Below are 27,299 nucleotides of genomic sequence, written 5' to 3'. Positions count from 1 at the left end.
ATATCTCTATCTTTAAGTATTCTATCGCAAGTATTCTGTGTTTGCTTGATTCCCTCTGCTGTTGTTCCAAGTAATCCCTCAATTTTTCATTTCCTCCCTGCCTCTCTTATCTTTTGATTTAGCCTTATTCTCTCTTCTCAATATTTTGTGCAATGATACATTATGTGTTCAACGTTTTCTGTGACTTTACATTCCACACATTCATCTGTTTCCCTTTTACCTAACAAAAACATCGTTTCATTCAACCATATGGTCAAACCCCATTTTAGTTAAAAGTGTCTAATTGAGAGGACAGGACACTGACTGAACCGCTCTTTATAGAGATAATGCAGAGGCATTAAAGCACATGTGACGGTCTTTGAAGCATGTGTCGAGTAATCCAGACGGTGATATGTGATTTTTTATTTACAGAAATATTTAATGTACAAACATTTTACAAATTATATACATACAGACAGGCAATCACTCCACAGAGAACAATTTTCTGAGTGAGCAGAAAAAGAGGAAATGCGCGCATCGGGCTGGTATCAAAGACATATGCCGTGAAGTACAAAGACTCGCCGGCTGGCCACGCCCTATATGTACATTGTTTATGTGAATGTATACAGTATCTGTGTGTGTATATATATATATATATATATATATATATATATATATATATATATATATATATATATGAACCACTAAGTGTGGAGTGAAAGAATAGTCCCTTAATTCTGTAAAGCGACTTTGAGTGTCCTAAAAAGCGCTATATAAAATTGATCCATTATTATTATTATTATTATTATTATTATTATTGTGACATTCCTTATTGTATATGTATGGTTTATATGTTTTTACATGTTCGAAAATAAATCAATCAATCAAATCAAATCAAAAGTGTCTGTTGTGTGCCAGGGAGTTGTGGTACTTATAACAAAAAGTTATACAATCACTTTCACTGCCCATACTCCACTATAAAAAATATTTCTATTTTCATTAATGCCAGCATTTTTCATTTAAATAATGCTGCTCATGAACATAAACGAAATAGGACATGCATTGCATATTTCTTCATTTTGCTGACCGTTTATTTCACATACTTTTTAAGCAAAATATCACACATTGGAGTAGCTTCATCTGCCCATCACTACATACCTCAGAAGAACAGGCACTCGGAAATATTTTGGTGTCGCACATGAAAACTACTAGCTTGACTTTAAATAACAGTTTTTTTTAAAAAAGCGACAAATGTCGAAATAGCTCGTATATATTGTTCTCATTCATTCACTCAAACTCCGTATTGTGTGTTGCATTTATGACTATGATCAATGTTCATCAACGGAACCATTGTACAAGTGTTACCGTGTTCTCGGGGGGAAACTGTTCAGTGCAGGACACTCATGTTCATACCAGCTAAACGTGTGTGAAAAGTCAGCGTGCTGCTGCCGAACACAAAATATTTCCTCAGTCTGCACGTAATTTATCTTAGAAGCCATGAAGAAGAAACCCTCTCACAGGTTTGTTCATGACTTACCTCCCTTGTGTTTTTGTGTCGTGGAAGTCTGTAAACAGGGTTAGGCATAATAAGTATTAACTTCAGCCTAAACCATTTCGGTCGTGCTGTACACGAGATAATGGAAATGTTTTGTTAATGTTAAATGTACGGTGGCTGGGAAGTGTCAGGTGAATGCATTTACAGAAACGAACACAAATGCAAACAGGTCACAACACGAATGCAAACCGGCCACAACGGAAGTGTTTTCGACGGACGGGTATTATGATATGATAGCCTGATATGAAAAATAAAAGAGTATCCTAACCAACTTTCACTTACTTTCATACGTGTTTCGATGTCTTCTTCTTGTTCTTCTCTGTTCTGGTGGGTTAAAAACATCCGCCAGAAACGTGTCCGTCGGAAACACTTCCGTTGCGGAAACTCGGTGGCCGGGTGAATGTATTTAAAGAAATGAACACAAATGCAAAAAGGTCACAATGTGAATGCAAAATGGCCACAACGGAAGTGTTTCCGATGGACCGGTATTACAGACGGACACGTTTCTGGCGGATGTTTTTAACCCACCAGAACAGAGAAGAACAAGAAGACATCGAAACACGTATGAAAGTAAGTGAAAGTTGATTAGGATACTCTTATATTTTTCATATCAGGCTATCATATCATAATACCCGTCCGTCGAAAACACTTCCGTTGCGGAAACACTTCCGTTGTGGCCGGTTTGCATTTGTGTTGTGGCCGGTTTGCATTTGTGTTCGTTTCTGTTAATGCATTCACCTGACACTTCCCAGCCACCATATAAATGGACTGAAATGGCCGAATGAACTACTACTACATTTTTAAAGTTACTGAAGCCACCAGGTGAGTTTCTCAGCAGTTACAGGGGTGCGTGTGTGTGTTTCTGTTGATTAACTGGATGTTCTAAGGTACACAATATTACATGTAACTTAATTTATGGACATCTATGGTTTGATTTCTTTGCATGTGTGGATAACAATATCGCCTTAAGAAGTGCATTTATTTATTGATAATAATTGTGCTGTGTTCAATACTTATTTTTACCCACTGTATGTCCTTTATCACTTAAAAAAATGAACAAGTAACGGTCATTTTATATGAAAATAAAGGACGATACTGTTTTTTTATGAATGGCTGGCAACCCTATTCAAAAGTAAGGTCAAGGATCACTTGTCAGGTAGAGTGATCGCTAAACTGCAGTTTTGCTTTTGCTGAATGTAGCTATATATCATTTTTACCTCCATCATGAATGTGGTATAAGACAATATAGCTTTGGATAATGAATAATCTTTCACCTAATCATTCACCTTGTTTTTGATAATGGTAAAATCCTTGCTGCGCTTCTATCCACAGTGAAGATGCATCACTAGGGCAACAGTCAGCTGACTACACAGTTGGTCAGGTGTCAGGAAGTTTGCTTCAGAACTGCCCTGCAGCCTCTGGATCCCTGTTTGCTTTATTCAGCACCCCTGCACCGGCTGCATCACTCGTATTTCAAGCAGCACCTAAGGTGACCCTTCATCTGACAATTGGTCATACCCACTTCATCAGCAAGCAGACTGTGTTAAGTTTTTATTACAAAAAAAATGGATATTAATAGTAATTTGTCACTCTGCTTTTTTTTTTTTTTTTTTTTAAGCAGCATGTTAAGAAGAGCACAGACACAAACGACCATCCAAAACTCAGCCCAGAGGCTAACGATGAAATCTGTGTGAAGAAAAAGAATAAAAAGCTCAAGGACAAATGTGCTGCTGATCACAGTTTGAAAAACCGGTAAATAGACTAATTCATTGCCTTGCTTTTTTATTGTAATGCCCCTTATATGTCACTGCCCGTGTTCCATTTAGGGAGAGTACATTTCAAGACACAGATGAGGATTTGAAAGGAGAGGTGCAGTCTACAACAAAGAGGAAGAGGACGGTGTCGAATACAGAGGAAGAAAAGGATGCAACGTACTGGGTGATGAAGAGACAGAAGCTGAGGGCAAACAGAGAGGAGGAGACTGTGAAGAGCAAAAAGACAGTGTTTGTTGGTAACCTGCCCATCAGCTGCTCTAAGAAGGTATGATTCACAGTAATAAAACATGGTGAAAGAACGCAAGCCTGCACCCTCATTGTTTTATGCATCTGTTGTGAGAATTGTGGTAAAATAAAATAGGTGAAATTCTTTGTTTCAGACCCTGCGCAGTATCTTCAGAGACACTGGACCTATTGAATCAATCAGATTTCGCTCTTTGGTAAAAAAAAATCTGCCTCATAGCTTTTTCTTTCTATTTTAAAGAATTAGTGACGCACCATGGTAAATCCAAGAGTAAGTCGGCAAGATGGAGAAAAGGCACAAAAAAAAAATGTGATTTTTGGGTTGCTGTTTTTAGCAAAATATGCCAGTTGAAGTTATAAACAAAGCACTCCATGCTTGAAATAACAGCATGGGAGATTTTCAAGCTGTAAACTTTGTGCTCATAGAGCAATATTTGTGTAGAATTCCACCAGCTGGTTAACATACCAGCTTTCTTAGGTTGTACAAGCGCTTTGTAATAAATTACGCATTGAAGTAAAACACATGGCTGCTCAAGCATCTATTCTGATTATGTCAGACAAACGCGGCTTCAGGATGTGTGTGTTTTGTCGCAGCAGATTAATTCATAACTAAAGTCAGCTGTTTGAAACACACTTCTTTTTACTACTGCTGCATTGCATTGAGTCAAACACGCGGAGAATGCGTCGGCTAAATTGATAAAGGCAATACAAGCTGCTCCTAAAAATGAAACTTTCTGAACACTCACGCTGTGCTTTAATTCAACACTGAAGGTGTGTTTGTGGATATATTGCATTAAAACAGTTGAAATGCTATGGAAAACTATTGCTGCGGGGTGTGGTTAATGCAAAATAGAGTAAGCACAGACTTTGTTTCTGTCCTCTCAGCCTGCTGCTCTGAGGCCACGAAAATTTCAGAATCTTTGAGGACTGTTTTCTCCCTTATGTACTTAGTCACAACATTTAAATGGTCATAACTTCTTCAAATACAATTTAATTTCTATGTCTGTGATACCATTGGAAAGCTTAGAATTCACGCTTTTGGAATCTGTAAATAACTAAAAATCCCCCCTGGTTGATTTGTTATTGGTTTTCTCATGGCGGTTTACATTTATTATATTTATATTATGATTAGACATATCATGTGATTTGTGTTTTATTTTACCACTACAGGTACGAGAGGATCCATCCATGTCTCGAAAACTAGCTACAATTAGGTAAGTGTTTCTTTACTGCTGCCACTAGAACTTCATCAACTTCTTGCACTGTATTTAGTTTCATACAAGGTACCAAGACTTCCTGTGTATTTGTTATTGACTACCAGTTTAGCATCTGTGTCCTCTCTCACACTTTGATGGTGCACATAGTGGTTTAACATCATACTAGTGCAGTGCCTGTAGGAAGTAGAGGCACTGCTACTTCCTACAGTATTTCTATATGTTATTTCTGTTTGATTGTTTATTTTTGGCATTTTACTGCGACCTCCATTAAAGCCTGTAAAACTGTGATAACGGCCCGAGTCATGTCATTACAATATATTTTGGGCTGCCCCCCTCGCTGCGCAAGGCACCGCTCTAATAATCTACCAGCTGCAATGCGTTCAATAAAATAATAATTTACGTCAAGTTTGTTTCGGGCTCAGACCTACAATTTAAGTTAATGGGTCAGGCTCGGGTCGGGTCAGGCTTTATGCCCGCGGGCCTGGGTGAGGAGACGGTGCGTGCTCACACTACTTGGCTGCAGGTAATTGAACGGTGAATGCACCATTATTATAAACACTAATGAGCTCCTTTGGAGTGTGCGTGGTCCGCTATGAACAGAGCCAGGCATAACGAGCCCTTGGGTGAGTGTGTGCTCACATTGAGGGCAGCAGTAAAACTGAACAGATTAATTTAACCACCAATGTGTCAGTTAAATCTGCATGTTTTATGTGTGACAAGAAATGAGCAATTAGCATGTGTTGACCACATGATCACGTGTTGTCAAATTCAAGTTACTTTTGTAGCCTTTCAAATACATTAACTAAAATAAATCTTCTTTATATAACATTGTGTTCATGTAAACTGAGATGTGTAAGAATTTGAAGATGAAAGATACGGTTTTATTTCTTGATGTCAATTTATTTTATTTTGAACTGTTTTTAAGTTTCCATTTACATAATCAATATAAATCAAATTAAATCAAACATTATTCTATATCATTTTAACTGTATAGAATTTAATACTGTATTGTCTTCATTAAGAAGGTATTTTTTGTGGGACTTTAATCCAGGTGAGATGAGGTTAAATGGTTTTGTGTAGAGTAAAGGTTACAGACCCCTGTCCAGGGGAAGAGGGTTAGGAGACCCCACTATAAGAACTGGACCCTCTGAATTTAATTCCATGGGGTGAAGCAATGCAGATGTTCAGTTGGTTATGCTACTGTTAAGTTAATTCAAGTACAGCATTTCTGCAAAAATAAAAACAGAATGCATGTAACCTGTTGTTATGCTTTGCTGTTATTTAAAAAAAAAAAAAAAAAAAAAAATTTACGTCTTAAAATTATATAAAATAAATTACCTGTTATTTCAGCCACTGCTTGTTGCAGAAAAATGTATTATTGTCACTAAAACATTAAAATATTTTGCAAATATCTCAAGTCATTGTCAATCTTTACTTCATAGAAAACTACAGTACGCCAGTTAAGTCAACTATTCATCTGCATGCATGGCTATGCTGTACCCCCCCCCACCCCCGTTCAAAAAAAGGGTGCACTCAAATTCTGTGCTGGTGAGACCAGTGCCACCACTGGAAAAATTAGTGAAGAGCCCTGATTTTGAGTCATTTTCATATTTTTGTAGTCGTTTGGTGTATTTTTCTGTAATATATGGTTTTTGTAGTCATTTTGTGTTTTTGTGCATTTCACTTGTGGTTTTGTTTAATTTTTGTATAAATATTGTTAAGTTCATTATGTGTATTTTTGTATCTTTCAGTTGTCATTTTGAGTATTTTATGTATAATTGTTTTTTGTTGCCATTGTAGTGTGATTCTGGAGTCATTTTGTGTATTTTTGTATAGTTTTTAGTGTAGTTTTGTGCATATCTGTTGTCATTTTGTGTATTTTTTTTGTAAAAATATTTGCTGCTCAAACAGCCAGGATCAGACAGAAGCTGAAAGTAAGGGGAGGGGGAGGGCTTACACAGACATACAAGTAATGATGTAGTGACAGAGTTCAGGTAAGTGGGCATTGCTAACAAGCTTGTGCTGACAGTGAGAGGACAAGAAGTATAAATATGGAGCCTGGAGCACTCTGTTGATTTAAAACTGCATGTAAGAACAATCACTACTTCAACCTTCTGCTGTAAAAAGAAAAAAATACATGTCAAGTGTTCTAAGTTATTCTAATCTAATGAAACATCTCTCAGCGGTGTACACCGCTACTAAGCTAGTGGCTAAAACAAATAACACTTTAGAGCTGCACAGCGCTGTTAGTAGTAAACAGATGACACCAGAGAAAGACATGAAGCGCTGAACATATTAAAATGAGCACCACATCCAAGTGTGTTGGTGCTCATTTGAGTACCTAACATTTTACAGTACAGACATTATTCTTGTTCTTGGGATACAAACATTGTCTGGGGAAATGATTTTAGGTAAGTGCTGCTCCTGTTAAAATGATCAAAAAAGGTAACCAGTACTGTTAACAGCAGTAATGTTCAAGTGAAACTTGTGGGTTTTTTTCTTTTTCATTTCATGAAGTCAGATGTTTTTATTTTATCAGAAAAAGTATCTGACCCATGACTCAGACATTAAAAAAATGAGTTCCACCAAGAAACAACCTCTGGTCCTCCTTGAGAACCAGATCAAAATAGTTGTGTGCACCCCTGGTTAAGAGCCTTTTGTCATAACCAGGGCTGCACACAATGGTCAGAAATGTGATGTGTTAACCTTAAGTGTACAATACAAATGCCTAAATGACTATAGAGTGAAGTACATTAGGATACGAGACAGGTCGTGTTTGTTCAAACATTATTGCTAAAGCAGATTCCATATAAATGATCCTGTGTTTAATAGCTTTGTAGGCAGTGAATCGTGCAACAGAAATACTTTTTACTTTTAAAAGTACTTTTGAGTACATTTCAAAGCCTGTACTTTTTACTTTCACTTGAGTAGATATTTGGATCAGTATTTTTTACTTTTATTCAAGTCGTTTTTTTCATAGGTATTTTACTTCTACTCAAGTAAGGAATCTGGGTATTTTTGCCATTTCTGTCAGTCTGCCCCTGTGTGGCTACAACAGTAGTTTACCACCACTAACTGTGGTGTAAAAGAAAAATCCCTTAATTCTGTAAAGCGACTTTGAGTGTCCAAGAAAGCACTATACAAAATTGATGTATTATTATTATTATTATTATTAATAATAATAACTGTAGATTCTGGTATAGTTGAAAAAGTTGCGCATTAAAGACAATGTTGGAGAAATAAATCTACTGAACACTGAATTGAAAATATTTTTAATAGATATGCTGAATTACTAAGACTTTACAGAACAGTACCCTAGTGTAGACTTAACATTTAAGAGTATATAAACACGGTTTTTATAATAGGTCATAAAACTGCAGGGCTGGGCAGGGGTCAAGACAGTAACAATGTGTTACAACAAATAGATTTCCATGATAAACTAGTTTATTAAAAGATAAATTACAAGATGAATCTAGGATTTTAATCCATCCATTTTCAGAGCCACTTGTTCCTGTTTTTCAGGGTTGCTGGGGTCTGTCGGTGCCTATAAGATTTTAATTTTGAATATTGATTTATAAAAATGAAAAGAATTTTTAACAAAGCAAAAAATCTGCCCAGATTTACGTGTGTCTGAATAAAATATACCGGTACCTATTCTTCGAAGAAATATTTAATTTATTTATCGAAGGGTTCGGTGAATGTACTGAAGCTCGCAGGGTTCTGTACCTTCAATAAGGAATAAGGTAGAAAACAAATGGGTCCTCTGAATGGCTGCAGGTACTCTTTCAGTTAATTTAAATATTTAGCAGTAATTAAGTCATTATACATTTACTTACTACACACAAGTGTTTACACATTTTCTAAGTACTCCTGCCTTTTTGTGTCCCTGAATCTCCATACATTACAAATTCTTTGCCACTTTTTTTTACAAGACAAAACTGCCTTTAAGGATTTAGTGTGGGTTGTATCACAGTCCATAAAGCAATGTTTCACCTTTTAACTCTTCTGAGGTTGATAACTACACTGTACGATCAGTATTATGGCTGATTGTAAACATTGGTTTTTCTCTTTGTATCTTGTTAGTTTTTTTTCTTCTTTCAAATAAAAGAGTGTTTGATGAAATTATGTTTGGACAGTGTAACTTTGCCAATGTGTTTGTGTATTTTTTTTGTTTTTGTTTTTTGTTTATTACATTGATTTCCCCTTTTCCATCTTGACTTAGGAAAACCAGACATCTGGAAATGTTTTGTGGTTCCAAATAGATTTTATACTCTTAACTTGTTCAGTCACTCACTTTCTGTAGAACTTCATTTTAATTATTTTTTCATTTACAGACGCCAAGTTCATCCAAAGAAACAGAGCATAAATGCCTATGTAGTGTTCAAAGAAGAGGGTGGAGCTACCAAAGCACTGCAGAGGTCAGTCACTGCTGAGGGCCAACACATCATACCATTTCATTACACAAATCACCATCAAAATATCTGATGCCATTTGTTTTGCAGGAATGGTTTGGAGGTAGAGAAAGACTTCCACATCAGAGTGGACAGAGTCACAGGCAGCTCATCGGTAAGTCTGCACACGGCACATGATAATGTTGTACTTGTGAACCTGAATATTTGCATTGGACACATTCTGCTATTGTCTTGCAGCAGCATGATCACAAATGTTCTGTTTTTGTGGGAAATCTACCTTTTGGTGAGTTACTACACAGTTGATTATCCTGTAACTGTGCATGCAATTTGCAGTCATCCTAAAACTCTTTTGTTATGCAGACATAACAGAAGTGGCTCTTCGAAAACATTTTGAGGTGATCGGAGCAGTGGAGGCAGTGCGGCTGGTCCGAGACCAAAACACTGGAATGGGGAAAGGATTTGGCTATGTCCTGTTTAAGGTACACACACCATTCACAATCTTGGAACTTCACCACCTTTTGTGCCAGCAAGCAGTGCATTTGTCATTTGTCTCTCCTTGTGTGAACCTGTGTTGCAGAGTGCTGACTATGTGCAGTTGGCATTAGAACTGAATGGTTCAAAGCTGGCAGAGAGATCCATCCGAGTGATGAGGTCAGTTAAGAAAGAAAAGAACAAGAAAAAAATGGACAGCAAAGGAGCATCAAAAAGGGCTGGAAAAAGTCCTACGAAGGATTCCAGGAAGGGCTCCAGTTCAGAGGCTGAAGCTCGTCGAGGGGGATTCAGATCTCAGAGGAAGTTTACTGGAAAACAGCAGTTCACCAAACGCCCAAGCTCATTTAAAGGGGAGATGGTAGATCCAAGCAAAAAGACTAAAAAGAAAGGACTGAAGAAGAAAAAGAAGCCAACCAAATGTGTTCACATTGTAGGTGCAAATCCCTAGAACTGTCAGGAAAAACAAGAATAAGTAATGATGTCTGTGAAGGCTATTTTTCTAACCAACAGAAACAGGCTGCATATTCAAAAGCAGAACCTACTTTACAAAATTTGACTTTTTCTAAGTCCTGTTATGGTTGATTTGAAACTAGTGTCAGTTAAAAAAAAACATTTTGACATTTGTCTAGCAAGGTGTTGTATTTTGTTTAAAAGAGATCTGCACTAGAACATTATCTGGTCAGTTATGTTAAGATTCTTGGGCCAAAGTAAGGCCTTTCCATGATGCTGACTGTCACCCAATCACTGTCAGGAGGTTGACTCCAAACTAGGGTACCCACACTTTTTCTGCTAGAGAATTGTTAAAGTGATAAATGTTTTAATAAAACAATTCACTGAGTAAACTGCAGGGTGAGACTTAATTTACTGTTTTAACTATGCTTTAGCAAAGTAAAATTCCTGCTTTAGGTAATGTGTTTGTTTTTTTATTCTGCATTAAAACATTACTTGTGGTGTTGCTTCACACTGACATGACATTATAGTGCCTTAACATCCACGATGTGAACACCCTGTTTCACCACCACATCCTAAAGGTATTTTATTAGATGAAGAGCTGGTGAGAAAAGAGCCATTTGGATATTTGTGGATTTATTGTTGAAAATGGCAGTCTGAAATAATTTTGTTTTGTGTGATGGAACATTATCTTGGTAGAACAAGGAAATGGTATGCTGTGGTCATAAAGTGATGGACATACTGTACACAGTGCTCAGATAGGTTGAGGTGTTAAAAGAATAACCTCGTCTTATTGGCAACAGACAAAAGCCAGAACAATTTATTAACAAGGGGAAAAAAGAGCGATCAAAATAACTTAATCAGAAAGATGTTAACAAATGAGCAACTGGTTTAAGTCAAGTTTGGAACTAGATAAACAATCCCACTGACTGCTCCACTTGTAACTTTGACTTAAATCAAACATTACAACAGAAAATCCTATTTTCCTATTATAGCCCACTTTTCTTCCTTTTTCAGGTCAAAGCTTTGAAGTGGTGGAACATCTCCAAACTTAATCCAGTTACATTTCATAGTACCATACATCAATTTCCCAATGCAGAGGAAACAGATTTGCATGCACATATTTACTCCAATGGCCAATATGAGCAAACAGCTGAGGTGAAACTGATTTAACTTGTCATAACAGTTTTAATAGTTTATCTCTTGATTTAGGCTGTAATTCAAAATATTCCCAGACCAGACTTCTGCTTAACCTGCCCTGATCACTAAACAACTATCTGCTTTAAAAGTGAGATGTATTGATCTGCTAGAAAAGTAATGTATGGATGTTTTCTAGTAGCCTGGCCTTCTTAGACACACAAAGACAACTTTTAAGCCTTTACATTTTTTCCAAATCACTGGACAATGAGGGGTTGATAGCTTTTTTAATTATTTTTCTAAAGATTTTTTTCTTTAAAAATTTAACACATTCATGACAAGAGACACAACTTACTGTGCAATAACTAAGACTGACACCAAAGAACAGAGTTTTTCCTCCAGTTTTTTGTCTGCATCTCTACTGAAAATGATAGTTTCAGACAGATCACCAGCATTATACAAGGACAGCCAATCTGAAGGATGGAGGTCATTCAGGCTTTTACCTCTGGGATGAATAATTAGGGGAAATCTTAATCTTTTTTTTCATTAAACATCTAGTAATGGGTAATATAAATACAAAAACTGCAATAATAAACATGGAAATAAAAAATATACATCCATTTAGGGATGTCTTGAGAGAAGAGATGGATGTCAGCAGCGTGTCAGGTCATGTGCTGTAGGGTCGGCGAGTTGGGGTAATTTTTCTCCATTCCTTTATTCTATATCATCCTCACTGAGACTCTGTGCACTCACGATCCGCTGCAGATAAAAACAGAAAACACTCAGATCAATGAAAGATTTCATATTCCTAGGTTAACCCAGTTGATGGGATGATGGTGTCTAAATAGTTTACATAAAACTAAAAAACATGACACATTAGAAGTATAATATAGCTGGACGAGACACACATTAGTGACTGTTTTATACAGTAATGCATTAGCAGAATTACCAGAGGTCTCATTCATAAAATATTGCATTGAATCCATAATTGTGCACCCTGAAACCCTGGAAGGACTCTGCCAAAAATATTTCCAATTGATAAAAATGTGCTGTGTACACCTGCATTCCCTTTATAAATCACAGCCCACCTAGCAGGTCACACTTGTGAATTCACTTCACATGTTGCTCTTGACCCACCCACATTCTACCATAATTGGAAGGGATGCACCAAAATGAAAATTGTTGGCAAAAACAGAAAATGAGAAAACCAAGGCCAAAACACAAAATGAAATGACTGTCAGTAGAGCTGCTGAAAGAGAAACAAATTAAAAATGTTCTGTCATAAAAATAAAGTGCATTTAAATTGTTGATGAAAAGTAGCTTCTCTGCTTTATCACAGTGAAGTCTGTTCTTGACAGTCTCTCACTGTCAGCTCTGCTTTCCGTCTCCTGTGCGCTTCTTTGTCTCCATGCGCGTTCTCCACATCCTTTGGCTTGAAGATATTTTTGTGCGTCCTGATTTAATCCCACATAAGTAATGATCTTTATAAAATGGATCAAGTCACAATGAAGTGCAGAGGATCTCAGTGAAACGTGTGCTGACAGACTCCAGAACAAATTCAGATGCGTAGTTTGGATCTTTTGGAGCCAAGCCTCAGGCTGCGGTGTAGGAGTCCATGTCAACACAGAGGGCTACACATAGCTGCAGCTGAACTTTTCATTGTTTTTCGCTTCATGCTCCATCTCAACTTGCTTAGAAGACACTTTAGTGCTCAGTTATGTTGAGATATGTTCACACTGCAAACATGTCACCCTGTATCCAGACAAGCTTGCACTGACCACGTACATCACTAATATTTGGTTGCAAAAATGCTCATGAAATGATTTTTGAATCAAAGCGAGCACGCTGACCAATGGGATTTTATGCTCAGTTATGGCAGGAAAGACGAGAAGAAGGAATTTCAGACTGAGGAAGAGGTGCTTGTGAGTGATAGAGGCCAGAAAAAGTACATTATATATTTGGTGGTGGTCACAGCAGTGCCATCACTAATAAAAGAAAAGCACAATATTAACTGGTGTAAACAGTGGAAATGTAGCAGAGGTGAAGAAAAAAAACGGTCTGAGAGGCACGGCACCGTCAGAGTGCAAATCAAAGAGCAAATCGCGCTGCGATCGCCCAGCCAATAGACTTCAACTTAAGATGACGAAAACAAGGCAGCGCGTCACAACAGCAAACAGGTATCACTCTGAGCAGCATAGCATTATAGAAGAGCGCTCCGAAATGCCTGAAGCTTCTACTAAAAAACTGAAGAAAATTCCAGGTACAAAGCTTGTGGATAAACATCTTCGTGACTGCAACAGAATTTATCTTGGAGCTGCTTTTCAAAGGTGGAGGGACTTGCGGCTTTTAAAAGGATTTCGAACGAACCCTGATTTGAACAGGTATGAAACATGTTTTAATCAAACTACCATAAGTGTTTTATAGGGATGTAACGAATAATCGTAAGGCAGTTAAAAATCGATTCATAGGTATCACGATTCACATCGATACTGTGAAAATTGAATCGCAGTACTTTTTTAAACCAGCTATCCAGAAGTGTTGGCAGCAGGCGGAATCTGCTAATACTTTCTTTCTGGCCGCCTTCTACTCTTAAATATGTTCATAAATGATTCCTTACCCCTTTAGCAACAAAAAATATCTGTAATATTACGTGAATATCTGTGAAAGTCACATTTTTCTATTAGCTCTGTCTGCTAGCGTAGCATCTCTTCTTCACTGCAAGATATCTGCATGCCAACCGATGACTGGGTTACCAGCACCCTCTGCTGGTCCAAACAAATATCTGACCTAAATACAGTGAAATAAAAATTTTTTTTGAAGTCCAATTGTTAAGGCACAAAATATGTTTTCAGTTGCACTTTTAAAAAGAACTATTATGCTGTTTTGCATTGTTTACTATAGAACCAGAATTTAAATTAATAGGCTCCTTCTTCATTTGTATTATTCCTTTATTTAATTCAAGATTTATTTTTAGTTAAATTGCATTGTTTTGAATAATTTATCAAGGGATTCTTTACACAATGAAAAATAAAAGGAAAACAGAATAGTTTTTTTATAGCTTTTTCCCCCCCAAAAATAAAGGAATTATTTTCAGTCATCATTTTTCTACAGTCTCACTTTGTAAAATAAATTGTGAGAGAATCATATTGTGAACCCAGTATCGCGAATCGTATCGGGAGTTGAGTGAATCGTTACATCCCTAGTGTTTTATAAGTGAAAAACAATACTACACGTGTGTTGGTGTGTTAAACATTGTTATGTTCCACGGTGCGCGTACAGGAAAGTAGAGACGTGGCTTCTGGTATATTGGCGGGTTAGGGAGGGACATCGTGACGTTCGCTTTTGAATTGTCCTCTCTTTTCATCCTCCTGATATCAGATGTAATATAAACTAATTTATATATATGAACCTAATGGCTCTCTGTTCACATCAAAACTTTGCAGGCTTGAATATTAAAGATTAGGCGGATCTAATAACTCTGATACGTGAGAAAATTAAATGTATGAGATTAATCTGACTTCCATTCAGCTCCATGCTACCAGCGATAACGTTTCCCCACTTCTCCAAAATGTTTGCAGTGCCTGGGTAGGGTTAACTATGGGGCTGCCAATTTGCCACCTTTAAAATTTAAAATAAGGGACACCTACCACAGGTTCTCTGGGCCATGACCCACACAAACCTGACTCATATGGGGTGGGGCACCCGCAGCAATGTCATGATTTATTTTGTATGTATTTTCAGTAAGGGGGTGATTAAAAAAGCAATTATACATAATTAAGGGCCAGGCAACTATTGGTATCCTGTGGTTTCCTTCTTTCTTTCTTGCGTTCAATGATAATTCCCATGCACAAACAATCATCAAATCTTTCACAAAGGTCCGGTTTCATGCCAGATTGCCTCACCTGCAAAAACGGGCCAGTCCTAAAGATGAAGTTACACTTTATTTCACCAAAATTACCCCAATACTGAAGAAACTTTTGTACATTTAATTTTATTGCAAATTATATAGTCTATCAATCTGTTTCTTTTCAAAATCTGTCAAACGTATTAAACCTATCTCGTCCTACAAGCTTTGCTCAATTGATACCAAACTTGCTACAGCACATCTTCAAACTGTCCGACACAACCGATCCACACAGATTTATGATTGATCACAAATTAGTGCAACAAACTGGTTTAATCGGTTTTGTAAACATGTACGAGCAAATTCTTGCTAAATATTTTTATGTACTGTATTGTAAGTACTCCCACTTAAAAAGATTAGAGAGGCCAGTAATTTTCATCATAGGTATACCTCAACTATGAGAGAAAAAATGAGAAAAAAAATCCAGAAAATCACATTGTAGGATTTATAATGAATTCATTGGTAAATCCCTGGGTAAAAGAACTATTTGGTCACCTACAAACAAGCAACATTTCTGGCTCTCACAAACCTGTAACTTCTTCTTTAAAAGGCTCCTCTGTCCTCCACTTGTTACCTGTATTAATGACACCTGTTTGAATTCGTTATCAGTATAAAAGACACCTGTCCACAACCTCAAACAGTCACACTCCAAACACCACTATGGCCCAAACCAAAGAGCTGTCAAAGGACACCAGGAAAAAAATTGTAGACCTGCACCAGGTTGGGAAGACTGAATCTGCAATAGGTAAGCAGCTTGGTGTGAAGAAATTAACTGTGGGAGCAATTAATAGAAAATGGAAGACATACAAGACCTCTGATAATCTCCCTCAATCTGGGGCTCCACGCAAGATCTCACCCTGTGGGGTGTTATTGACAAAATACATATTTTCCACCATAATTTGCAAATAAATTCATTAAAAATCCTAAAATGTGATTTTCTGGATTTTTTTTTCTCATTTTGTCTCTCATAGTTGCGGTATATGTTTTTTTTTTTATTATCTTTAAACGCTAACAGCTGCTGTGTTGCACACAGTTGACTGGCTTAGTCAATTAGTGAAGCTACATCTGCTAATTATCTCAGTGACAGAAGATATTCCATCATGAAATAGTTGTGGATCAATTATGTGTTTCAATTATTGATTTATTGACCAATCATTGCAGCTGTAGAATTTCTAAAATGAGCTAGAAGATGATCACTTACCACCACAGACCACCCAGAATTTGTGAGTTCAAGACTCAACTGATGTAAAATTCACATTAGAATGCAACCTTTTTTCCCATCTTCATACATTATTCCAATATCAGCCACAGGCAGCCGTGGCCCAGGTGGTAGAGAGGTCAACTTCTCAGAGAGGTTGTGGATTCGACACTATGTGTCAAAGTGTCCTTGAGCAAGACACAGAACTCTAAGTTGCTCCAAATGGCCAACTAGCATCTTGAATGGCAGCTCTGACCCGTTGGTGTGTGAATGAGCTGATATTGTAAAACATTTTGGAACTACTTTGTCATAAAGGTGCTTTATAAATCAAGTCAATTTAACATTTACTCAGAATTGCCTTAAGTTGCCTGCCCCAACCATTACTGCCTATAATTAAAGCTTGAAATGCTTTAATTCATTTAATGTAATGATTACTGAACACTGTATTCCTCAAAAATATAAAACAGAAAGCTTAAGAAATATTTTTATACTAGGGAATGCATATATATTCCTCCCATATGCGTTGTGTAGTGGACAATTTTAAATCTGTATGTAGTGTGAGCAGCACTGCATTGATGTGACATCTGTCACCAGGCAACCGTGATAGCACAACATGCAGAGGACCAGAATGGGGGTCCCTAAAATCCCACCACAAGTTTGCTGGCCATATTATTCCCCATTTTATTCTGTACATTATTGTTATATTTAGTGTTGTGTGTTTGTGTGTGTGTGTGTGTGTGTGTGTGTGTGTGACAGACGTGCTTTTAAGATTTATCAAAACACTGAACAAATCGCATCCCATATTGCTGCAATATGGGATGCAAACATTTGATTGCGAAATCAAGGATGATTCTGTATTTTACTGAACAGATGGCACCCCTAGAGTTAACGTACCAGTGTGCACAGATTTTTATGCTATGAACTTTGCGCTTCTTTCAGGTCTAGTTTTGTGCGTGCCCTATGGTTACAATAAGGCCCCAGCTCTTCAGATTTTAGCCAATAAAAAAGTTTTACAGGGAAGAAATGAGACCCAGTTTGGGTTTGAAGAAACTGTTCAATGTTTGATGACTGTAAATACAGATATCATACCTGGCTGATGCTGGGCAGTTTGGTGAGCAGCATTTGGAAGACAGGCGGAGGCAGAGTCTGCTGCAGCACCTGCAGCAGCTGCTGAGGCTGACCACACACTGCTATGGCATTGGTCAGATGGTCCACTCCTTTCTCATAATCTCCTGTAGACACAAGCCACAGACATCAGGGTAAAACTTCCTCTTTCTACATGTTCCACTGGGATTAAGATAGCGCTGGGCGATATGGCCTTTTATAAATACCGCGATATTTTTAGGCCATGTCACGATACACGATATATATCTCGATATTTTGCATTACCCTTGAATTAACACTTTGATGCACAAAATCACACCATTATGATGATTCTATATGTCTACATTAAAACATTCTTGATCATACTGCATTAATATATGCCAATTTTAAACTTTCATGCAAAAAAGGGGATATCACAACTAAGTCAAAGTTGACATAACTGTATTTATTAAACAATGAGTGGCTCAAACATAAAATTGTCAACAGAAAGTGCACGTTCTGTGCAAAATTGTCACAGAGACATTTCAAAACAAGACATTAGTGCAGGATGCAACTCACATGGCAATTCAAAACACAAAATTAAAGTGCACTTTTTGTACATAATGCCACTACAATATTTTAAAACAAATAGTGCCCTTTTGTGCATGTTGTCATTAAGATGGCATTTCAAAACAACACTAAATTTAAGTGCACCTGTTAGAGCCATATCATTATTATGTCAGTATTTTTTATGTTTAAATATTAATATGTTTGGAATAGGTAATTTTGAAATAGTTTTAAAGGTAATATTGTTTAAATATTGATTTATGTTGACGTTTTTAAATGATCAGAGTTTCTGTGATCCATTGGTTTTGACTTGCTGCTGTAAACCTGGATTTCTACCGTAAAGTGTGGGTTAGTGTCGAAAAGTGAAGGAAAACACAGGCTGGTGAAGTCCATGCGGTCAAAGGACAGCAGTTTAGTGAAGCAGGACGAGGAGCAACAGTGTTTCTGACCGTAAAAACTGTTCAAACCGTCAACCTAAACAGTCAAAGTGGTCAGCATTGTCAGCGCCAGTGCCACCGTCAGTGACGTCATCGTTGTCATCAGCGTCAATGACGTCATCGCCATCGGAAACGTCATTGTCGCGGTCGGACGTCAGTGTGGTCTTTACGTAAGGATTTATTATTTTTGGGACTTTGAGACTGAGCTTTAAATATAAGGACACTTTGATTTTGTAACTTTTATTTTAGTTTTTCTATTTTTTGTGGATTAAAGAGTCAGATTGATTCATCCTACGCTTGCCTCTTTTTTCTTCATTTTTTATTGGATTATGTTTGGAACAGACGAGTCAGAAAACTTCATGTCCTGCAAGGAAGTGGTAAAACTTCATTTTTGTGTGTTGCCACTACAGCACCTTTTGTGCATAATGCCACTAAGAAATTAAAAAAAAAAAAAAAAAAAAAGTCCGCGAGTTTAACGGTATGGTCATTTTCAACACCGCACAGACTACAAGCTGCGATATATCGAGTATATTCGATATATCGCCCAGCTCTAGATTAAGATATTTGGTTTTCAAAATAGAAACAGTCAATGTAGATCTGTTAGTATATATTTAACACCAACTTTAGTTTGACGAGTTCACCTAAGCTTTTAATGACAAAATGTTATTAGTACTCCTACGGTAGATTGTGTGTTGTTTTGAAAGGTTGGAATCAGACTCACCCTGAGCCAACAGCTCTTCTCCTAACTGGATCTCCTCCAGGAAGAACTTCTGAACTGCCTCTGCATCCTTCAGATCAGGAAGCTACACAACAATCAAAAGAAAAGCTAAAGATATAGATCTCAGTCCGACAATGCCCACAACAGGTTCATAACATGTCTGTATTGTACACAAACTTGGACTGTGACTAAAATGGCAGTTGACATAAACACTTTATTCCTTAAAAAACTAAATCAGTACTCTGTATGCACCTGTTTAAACACAAATTACCAGAGCTAAAAGCAATAATGACTGTTTACCTTTGCTAGGCCAGCCCTTTCCTTGGCTACTTTCTGCTTTCTTCTTCCTGCAACAACATAAAAACACAAAGGTCACTCATCTATGAGGATTTTTTTCGATTTCGATTTTTTCTTTGTGAAATCAAGATCACAAATTTATCACGATTTTTTTCATTCAAATCATTTAGTTATTGACTAATAAAACAAACCAAATCACCTACTTAAAATAATCGCCCTAAACGGAAAAAAGGAATAACATCCAAGGCAAACACTGCCCTAAGAGGACTGTCCGAAGCATGGGCTTGGTAGATACAGTATCTGACATTAACAAAATCTTTCACGTAGAGACAACACATTTTATTCTGCCCCACATGGTTCCTTTTTGAGAATAAACTTTTTTTTTTTGATATCTCAATCTTTAATCTTAGCAGTCACAGCAAGTAGTATTGGTCATATAATACTGTCTGATCATAGCCCAATATTTGTCTGTGTGACTGTGTTTAATATCTCTGTATGAAGTCCCAGATGGAGACTGAATTCTAGCCTGTTATTGGATGATGCTTTTAGACACTCACTTAGATCACAAATTAATCTACATATATCGAAACTAACTTGCCCTCTGCTCCTTCAGCCAGAGTGGCATGGGAAGCAATAAAAGCATTCCTGAGAGGCTACATAATTCAGCATGCCTCCTTTAAAAGGAAAGAAAATAAAAGAATTTCCAATATTGAAAACAAATTTGGACCATGGAAACAAATGGTCCTTCCTCATCTAATTTGAATAATTCAACAAAACTGAATTCTGCTTTCTGGGACATAATTTCATTGTATTCATATTTCAGTCTGTTTCGTGCCAGACAAAAGCACTTTGAAGAGGGAGACAAAGTAGGCAGACTACTGGCAAAATACATTAAACAAAGAGAAGCCAGGAGCGCCATTTCTACTGTTGATATTAGCGGTCAACTCCTGTCGGAGCCTAAAAAAATAATGCCATATTTAGTGACTTTTATATGCATCTCTGTAGCTCAGAATCCCAGGCTTCACAGGAGACCATCACAAACCACCAGCTGTGCTGAACCTAAATCCCCCCAAGGTAACTAAGGAACAAATTGAAGGTCTTGACTCACCATCAGTATTGAAGAAATAATTAATGTTGTTAAACATCTTTCCTGAAAAACTGGCTCCGATGCTGTTAAATACTTGCAATGAATCATTCCAGAAACAAAGTATGCCACCCTCTCTAACAGAGGCAATTATTAGTCTTATTTTTAAAAAAGATAAGGACCCCCTGGACTGCCGAAATTATCGCCCTATTAGTTGAAAGTCTAAGGATAGCAAAATATTATCCAAATTTTTGGCTAATCATCTTGATCGGGTTATAACCTCTTTAGTTCACTCAGACCAAGTTGGTTTTATGCATTTCCGTTCATCAGCTGACAATATCAGAAGGCTGGTAGATATTATGTGGGCAGTTCAGGACAGTCAGACTCCTATGGCCGTCATTTCATTGGCTGCCAAGAAGGCATTCGACAGGGTCAAATGGCTGTACTTATTTGAAATGTTGGAAGGTATTGGCTTCAGCAGTAATTTCATCAATTGGATTCGGCTTATATATACACACCCAAAAGCTTCTGTTCTTACAAATGGTATGGTTGGCCCACCCTTTCAATTGGGGAGAGGTACCAGACAGGGAGACCCATTGTCTCCTCTCCTGTTTGCCCTTGCTCTTGAGCCATTGGCAGTTGCTATTCAAAAAGACAAAAAATTCCCAGGCATCTCAATAGAGCATAGCTGCCACAAATTAATGTTGTACGCAGACGAAATTTGATTTTTTGTGGCCGATCCACAGAATTCCCTTCCTGCTCTGTGTTCTTTAATTAACACCTATTCAACTGGATCTGCTTGTCGATAGCTCTGCTAGTCTACTAAAATCCACCTTGGACTCAATTGCCCCATTGAGGGAAAAAACTATCAGAGGAAAGCTCTGAAACTCGCACACTCAAACAAACAACCCGTAAATTAGAGAAAATGTGGCGCTCCAATAAAACAGAGGAGTCACGAATACTCTGGCAAGAAAGACATAGTAAATACATGACAGCCTTACGACATACTCGATCTACATACTACTCCTCACTAATTGAAGAAAATAAAAATAATCCGAGGTACCTTTTCAGCACTGTAGCCAGGCTAACACAAAGTCAGAGCTCTATTGAGCCCATGATTCCTCTAGCCCTCAGCTGTGAGGACTTTATGACATTTTTTAACAATAAAATTCACAAGATTAGAGATAAAATTAGCCACTCCCTGCCTTCACCTGGGCCTGCTGTACCATTAAATGTAAATAGGCCTAACCTAAACTGTTTCACATATATAGGACTTCAGGAACTTAACTCTATTATTTCATCCTCCAAACCATCGACCTGCCTTTCAGATCCGATCCCAACTAAGCTGTTTAAAGAAGTTGTTCCCCTGGTCTGCCCATCTTTGTTGGAGACAATAAATATATCCCTATCAATGGGCTACGTGCCACAGTCCTTTAAAGTAGCTGTAATCAAACCCCTTCTCAAAAAACCTACTCTTGATTCCAGCACTTTAGCAAACTACAGGCCTATATCTAATCTTTCTTTTATTTCAAAGATTCTTGAGAAAGTTGTGGCAGCTCAGCTCTGTGAATTTCTTCAAAACAACAGCCTGTTCGAGGACTTCCAGTCAGGTTTTAGAGCTCAACACAGCACAGAGACTGCTTTAGTTAAAGTAACTAATGATCTACTCTGGGCTTCAGATGAAGGATGACTCTCAGTGCTGGTTTTATTAGATCTTAGTGCAGCTTTTGACACTATAGATCACTATATTCTACTAGAGAGATTAGAGGAATTACTTGGAATCACAGGGACTGCCCTAAACTGATTTAAGTCCTACCTATCTGATAGGTACCAGTTTGTACACGTGAATAATAAGTCTTCTGTGTACACTAAAGTAAGCTACGGGGTTCCTCAGGGCTCTGTGCTAGGTCCAATCCTCTTCTGTATCTATATTATCCCCCTTGGTAATGTTATGAGAAAATACTCTGTTAACTTTCACTGCTATGTGATGATACCCAACTGTATGTATCAATGAAGCCAGGTGAGACAAATCAGCTATCTAAACTTGAGGCCTGTCTAAAGGACATTAGGGCCTGGATGGACCAAAATTTTCTTCTTCTTAACTCAGACAAGACTGAGGTCATTGTACTGGGCCCACAACACCTTAGAGAAACCTATGCTAGCCTAACTGCCCTAGATGGCATTACTCTGGCACGAAGCACAACTGTTAGAAACCTTGGGGTTCTATTTGATCAGGATTTATCCTTCAACTCTCACATAAAACAAACTTCAAGAACTGCCTTCTTTCATCTCCGTAACATTGCTAAAATCAGATCTATCCTGTCTCAGGGCGACGCCGAAAAGCTAGTCCATGCTTTTGTTACCTCTAGACTGGATTATTGTAATTTTCTTTTAGCAGGCTGCCCGAGCAAGTCGCTTAAGACACTTCAGCTGGTTCAAAATGCTGCAGCACGTATACTGACTAAAACTAGGAGAAGAGATCACATTACTCCTGTATTAGCCTCTCTGCATTGGCTTCCCATAAAATACAGAATAGAATTCAAGATTCTTCTTCTCACTTATAAAGCCCTAAATGAACAGGCACCAGTCTATCTCAAGGAGCTTGTAGTGCCATACAATCCCCCCAGAACACTACGCTCTCAAAATGCTGGACTACTCGTTGTTCCATTTGTCTCTAAAAGTAGTATAGGAGGAAGAGCTTTCAGTTATCAGGCCCCACTTCTCTGGAACCATCTACCAACCACGGTTCGGGGAGCAGACACCCTCTCTACCTTTAAGGTTAGGCTTAAAACATTCCTCTTTGGTAAAGCTTTTAGTTAGGAACCAGCTCATAGCTCATAGTTATGATGCAATAGGCATAGACTGCTGGTGGGGGGGGTCTGGCATGCTCGGTTGGAGAGAGGTTGGAGAGGGCATTAAGCGAGAGGTCATTTAGGTTAGAGAGAGACCGGAGAGGGTCCCATTCCTCTCTCAAACACTATGTCTGCTTCTTCCCTTGTGTGTTTGCTCCTGTACTCCTTCTGGCTTTTGTCTTGCAGGTCCGTGGGATCCTCAGTGTGGAGTTACAGAGTCTCAACAACTCTGTCTCCACCCTTTCCTCTGCACACACCCAACACAGCATAACGTGGATGGCTGTTCATCATAGGAATGGGATCCACACAAGGTTCCTGCTGCTTAACAGAAGGTTTTCCTTGCCGCCATGATGAATTCATGTTGGGTGTGGGATACATATGTATGTGTATATACGTATATATATGCATATGTGTGTATCCATAAAATGAAGAGTCCATCCTTAAGACTGCTCTACTGTAAAGTGTCTTGAGATACCATTGGTTATGATTTGGCGCTATACAAATAAAAGATTGATTGATTGAGATTGATTGAAATACTGTATCTCTGGCTATAAAGTTAATTTTACAAAGTCAGAAGCTCTGCCACTTACAGCTCACTGCCCTAAAAATATTTTTCCAACTGGAATATTTTCATGGCCCCAAAAGGATATTAAATATCTTGAAATCACTATTCCTCCAAAATTATCTGATATAATTAGAATTAACTTTGACCCTCTGCTTGACAAGATGAAGGTGGATATAGAAAGCTGGATTCAACTAAATCTCTCGATGTGGGGTAAAATAAGTTTAATAAAAATGGTCTTCACCCCCAAATTCAACTATCTGTTGCAGGCTTTTTAATTCACCCAAAATGTTTTAAAAAGTTTGACCAGATTTACAAAATAATTATCTGGAATAAAAATTAAAAAAAAAAAAACCAGGTTACGTTTACGAAAGCTGCAGAAACCAATGGACAACGGGGGACTCGGAATGCCTAACTTGCAGTATAATCATTACGCCTTGTCCACCAGACATCTGGCACACTGGTTCTTGCCCCCTGAGAGCACCTCCATGGTTTCCTCTTGAAAATATGGTTTGCACCCCATTCACACCAATTAACTGTTTATCTACTGATTTTGCTCCTCAAAAAAGATTGCACCCGATTTTGTCTCATCTTCAGAAGGTGTGGAAAAGAATATCTCAAATCTTTAAATTTGAACCTCATCTCAATCAGTCATCTGGTATATAGTATAATCCTAAACTATGTGTAAACAAAGCACCTTTTTTTGGAAGTCGTGGTTCCTAAAGGGCATACTAGTGTTAGGAGACTTATTTGATGACACAATAAAACCATTCAACACATTAGCTATGGTATGATTACTATTATTTTTGTTGAGATGTGTTCCCATTTTCTGTTTGTTTTCAATGAAGTGACGTATGTCAATCATGTGATTGATAAATGACCTGCACCTGTGTGAATAAAAAGAAGTGAGTGTGCCACGAGACGTGTGGTGATCACTGAGAGAAATTACATGTCTTGGTCACGATCTCGCTACGACAGATAACCTGCTAACAATTTTATTTATTACTATTTTATTCTATTCATTTCATTATCGTGCATTTATTTTATTTCTTAATTTGTCTGTGTTGATGAAATGTATTCATGACCTCATAATGACGTTTACACATGACCCTGCCTATCATGTTAAGTTTAAGTGTCTGTATTGTTTGTTTAACAAAAACATCAGACTATTAACAGCATCTGCGGCCTACTGTTCGCCCTGTTGAGGTCAATACTCACGCTCTCGCAGCCTGTTTTTGAAGTTTGGGTCACTCCGTCGCTTCCTGTCAAAATAAATGCAGTAACCAACAAGGAGGGCGCCGCACACGCCTGCAGCTATCGCACTAGTTCTTCCGCCCATCATAACTCTACAGACTCGGTCTGATCACGGAGGTTTTCGGTAGCACGCTGTTTCCCCTAAGAACAGTTTGTGACAGGCAACTATTGGGCTAACTGAGGACATGAAGGACCCGGAAGGACCCAACAGTTTGACTGTTGGTAGGTGTCCACAGATGCCTAACTAGAAATAGTTATTTATACCTTTTTCTTTTTTATTGTGTAAATAAACTGTATACAAAAAATATACAATCAATATGTTGCATATACTAGGTTCAAGGCATTCTTTGTGAGGAAACAGTTTGCATTTATTCACATTTAGGAACCTAAGCCCTAATGCTAAACTATTTCTTGTATAAGATGTGTTCAGGACGCGACGTGTGTGTGTGTGTGTGTGTGTGTGTGTGTGTGTGTAGGGACACATTTACTCCGCCTCTGGGTCCTAGTGCCTGCCGTCCAGTGAAGCCTGTTCCGTTTACCGAGATCCGTGTGTGTTTAATAAATCTGTGTGTGTCCGTGTGAAGGTCCGCATGTTTATGCCTCTGTCCATCCACTCTTTTCATTATATCCATGTCTTTTAAGGCTCTTATTAAATAGTGTCGGCTGTAGTCCGGGCCGCCGCCATCCTGGATTATGTCGTCACCAGCGCGTCATCGCCGCAAGTCTCGAAAGCGCAGAATGACCCAAATAACTGTAAAGAGGCCTTATATTAGTCTATTTTCTTTTTTTAAGTGGTGTTTTTTTTGTGGCTTTAGACTCCAATTACATTTATGTATATAATATGTTCCCTACAATATAAACAGGTTCACAATATAACTATTTTATTTTTTCTGTTTCCACTGTATCCAGAATAATAATAATCTTTCTCAACAAGAACTATTGATTGATTTGTCACATGACTGTTCCAGGGTTTGAGTTTGTTTTATTTAGTTTCACATCTACTTGTAGCTCTTTGTTTTTTAGACTGCTGACAACTTGTTTGTAGTTTTATCTCAGCAAGGTTAACTTTTACAGTTATAGTTGGGACCTTTGTAATTGAATACCCCAGTTACATTACAGCATCCAAATTAAGATGTATCAACTAAGTGAATTAATAAAAATGACCTGTTTAAAGGCTTTTTTTTTTTTTTTCAAATTAAAAAATTATCCTGTAAAATCTGTGACCTGTTGACCTGCACAACTCAAAGAATTGGAATCGAGAATCGTTTCGAACATGAATTGAAATTGAGAATCGGAATCAGAATCTGTAAAATCCAAACGATGCCCAACCCTAGCTATGATCAGACAGTATTATATTACCAATACTACTTGCTGTGACTGCTGAGATTAAAGATTGAGATATCAAAAAAAGGTTTATTCTCGAAAAGGAACCATGTGGGGCTGAGTAAAATGTGTAGTCTCTACTTGAAGGATTTTGTTAACGTCAGATACTGTATACCAGAGCCCATGCTTCGGACATTCCTCTTAGAGCAGTGTTTGCCTTGGATGTTATTCCTTTTTCCGTTTAGGGTGATTATTTTAAGTAGGGGATTTGTTTTGTTTTATTAGTAAATAACTTTAAAATAGTCTAAATTATTTGAATGAAAAAAATCGTGATCGTGATTTCACAAAGAAAAACTCTTGATATGATATTTTGCTGATATCGCCCACCCCTACCCTCAACATAATAATTCAGCTGAAATAAATGTTTATTTATATGTGATGATGTAATAGCCATGCCCACTTTGACCACTCGCGATTAACTTTGAGATATGGCCTCAGGAGCAATCCAAGATCATACCCACCAAATTTGGTAAAAATCAGTCTTGTCATGTAAGAGATAAAAATCTCACATATTTGCAGCACCCCCTAGGGGCCTACATTATTCAAATTTAGCACATACCCCAACAGTCACATGCCAACCAAGGACCTCAGATTTGGTGTTGTTAGCATTTATTTTTATTTTATTTTACCGGCGAACCATATTAATAATAATAATAATAATAATAATCCTTACGATTACAATAGGGTTCCTAGCACCGCT

General features: G+C 37.7%; 2 protein-coding genes across 4 annotated transcripts; one reads left to right on the top strand and one right to left on the bottom strand.

The window, feature by feature from the left end:
• Positions 1–1,353: 1,353 nt before the first annotated feature.
• Positions 1,354–10,515, top strand: rbm34 (RNA binding motif protein 34). Of its 3 annotated transcripts, none has more exons than XM_028449952.1 (11): positions 1,354–1,499; positions 2,867–3,023; positions 3,156–3,286; positions 3,361–3,574; positions 3,690–3,749; positions 4,723–4,766; positions 9,104–9,187; positions 9,272–9,335; positions 9,419–9,464; positions 9,542–9,660; positions 9,759–10,515. In XM_028449952.1, the coding sequence occupies exons 1-11, from the start codon at positions 1,477–1,479 to the stop codon at positions 10,119–10,121; spliced, it is 1,305 nt and encodes a 434-aa protein (XP_028305753.1). In that variant the 5' UTR covers positions 1,354–1,476; the 3' UTR covers positions 10,122–10,515. The 3 variants fall into 3 exon arrangements, with proteins under 3 accessions (XP_028305753.1, XP_028305760.1, XP_028305745.1); XM_028449959.1 differs by having other exon boundaries at positions 3,153–3,286; positions 9,422–9,464; XM_028449944.1 differs by having other exon boundaries at positions 3,153–3,286.
• A 914-nt stretch (positions 10,516–11,429) lies between these two features.
• LOC114471884 (mitochondrial import receptor subunit TOM20 homolog) lies at positions 11,430–25,412 on the bottom strand. The gene is made up of 5 exons (XM_028460870.1): positions 25,181–25,412; positions 19,468–19,514; positions 19,171–19,252; positions 17,452–17,594; positions 11,430–12,019 (listed from the first exon to the last, which is right to left on the bottom strand). Exons 1-5 carry the CDS (start codon positions 25,302–25,304, stop codon positions 11,975–11,977), a joined length of 441 nt encoding a protein of 146 aa, XP_028316671.1. The 5' UTR covers positions 25,305–25,412; the 3' UTR covers positions 11,430–11,974.
• Between the last annotated feature and the right edge of the window lie 1,887 nt (positions 25,413–27,299).

This window comes from Gouania willdenowi, chromosome 1 (assembly GCF_900634775.1).
Source record: "Gouania willdenowi chromosome 1, fGouWil2.1, whole genome shotgun sequence".
In the NCBI taxonomy this organism is placed as follows: Eukaryota; Metazoa; Chordata; class Actinopteri; order Blenniiformes; family Gobiesocidae; genus Gouania; species Gouania willdenowi.
Note: the sequence above shows the minus strand (reverse complement) of the source record. Positions and strands in the feature narration are given on the sequence as shown.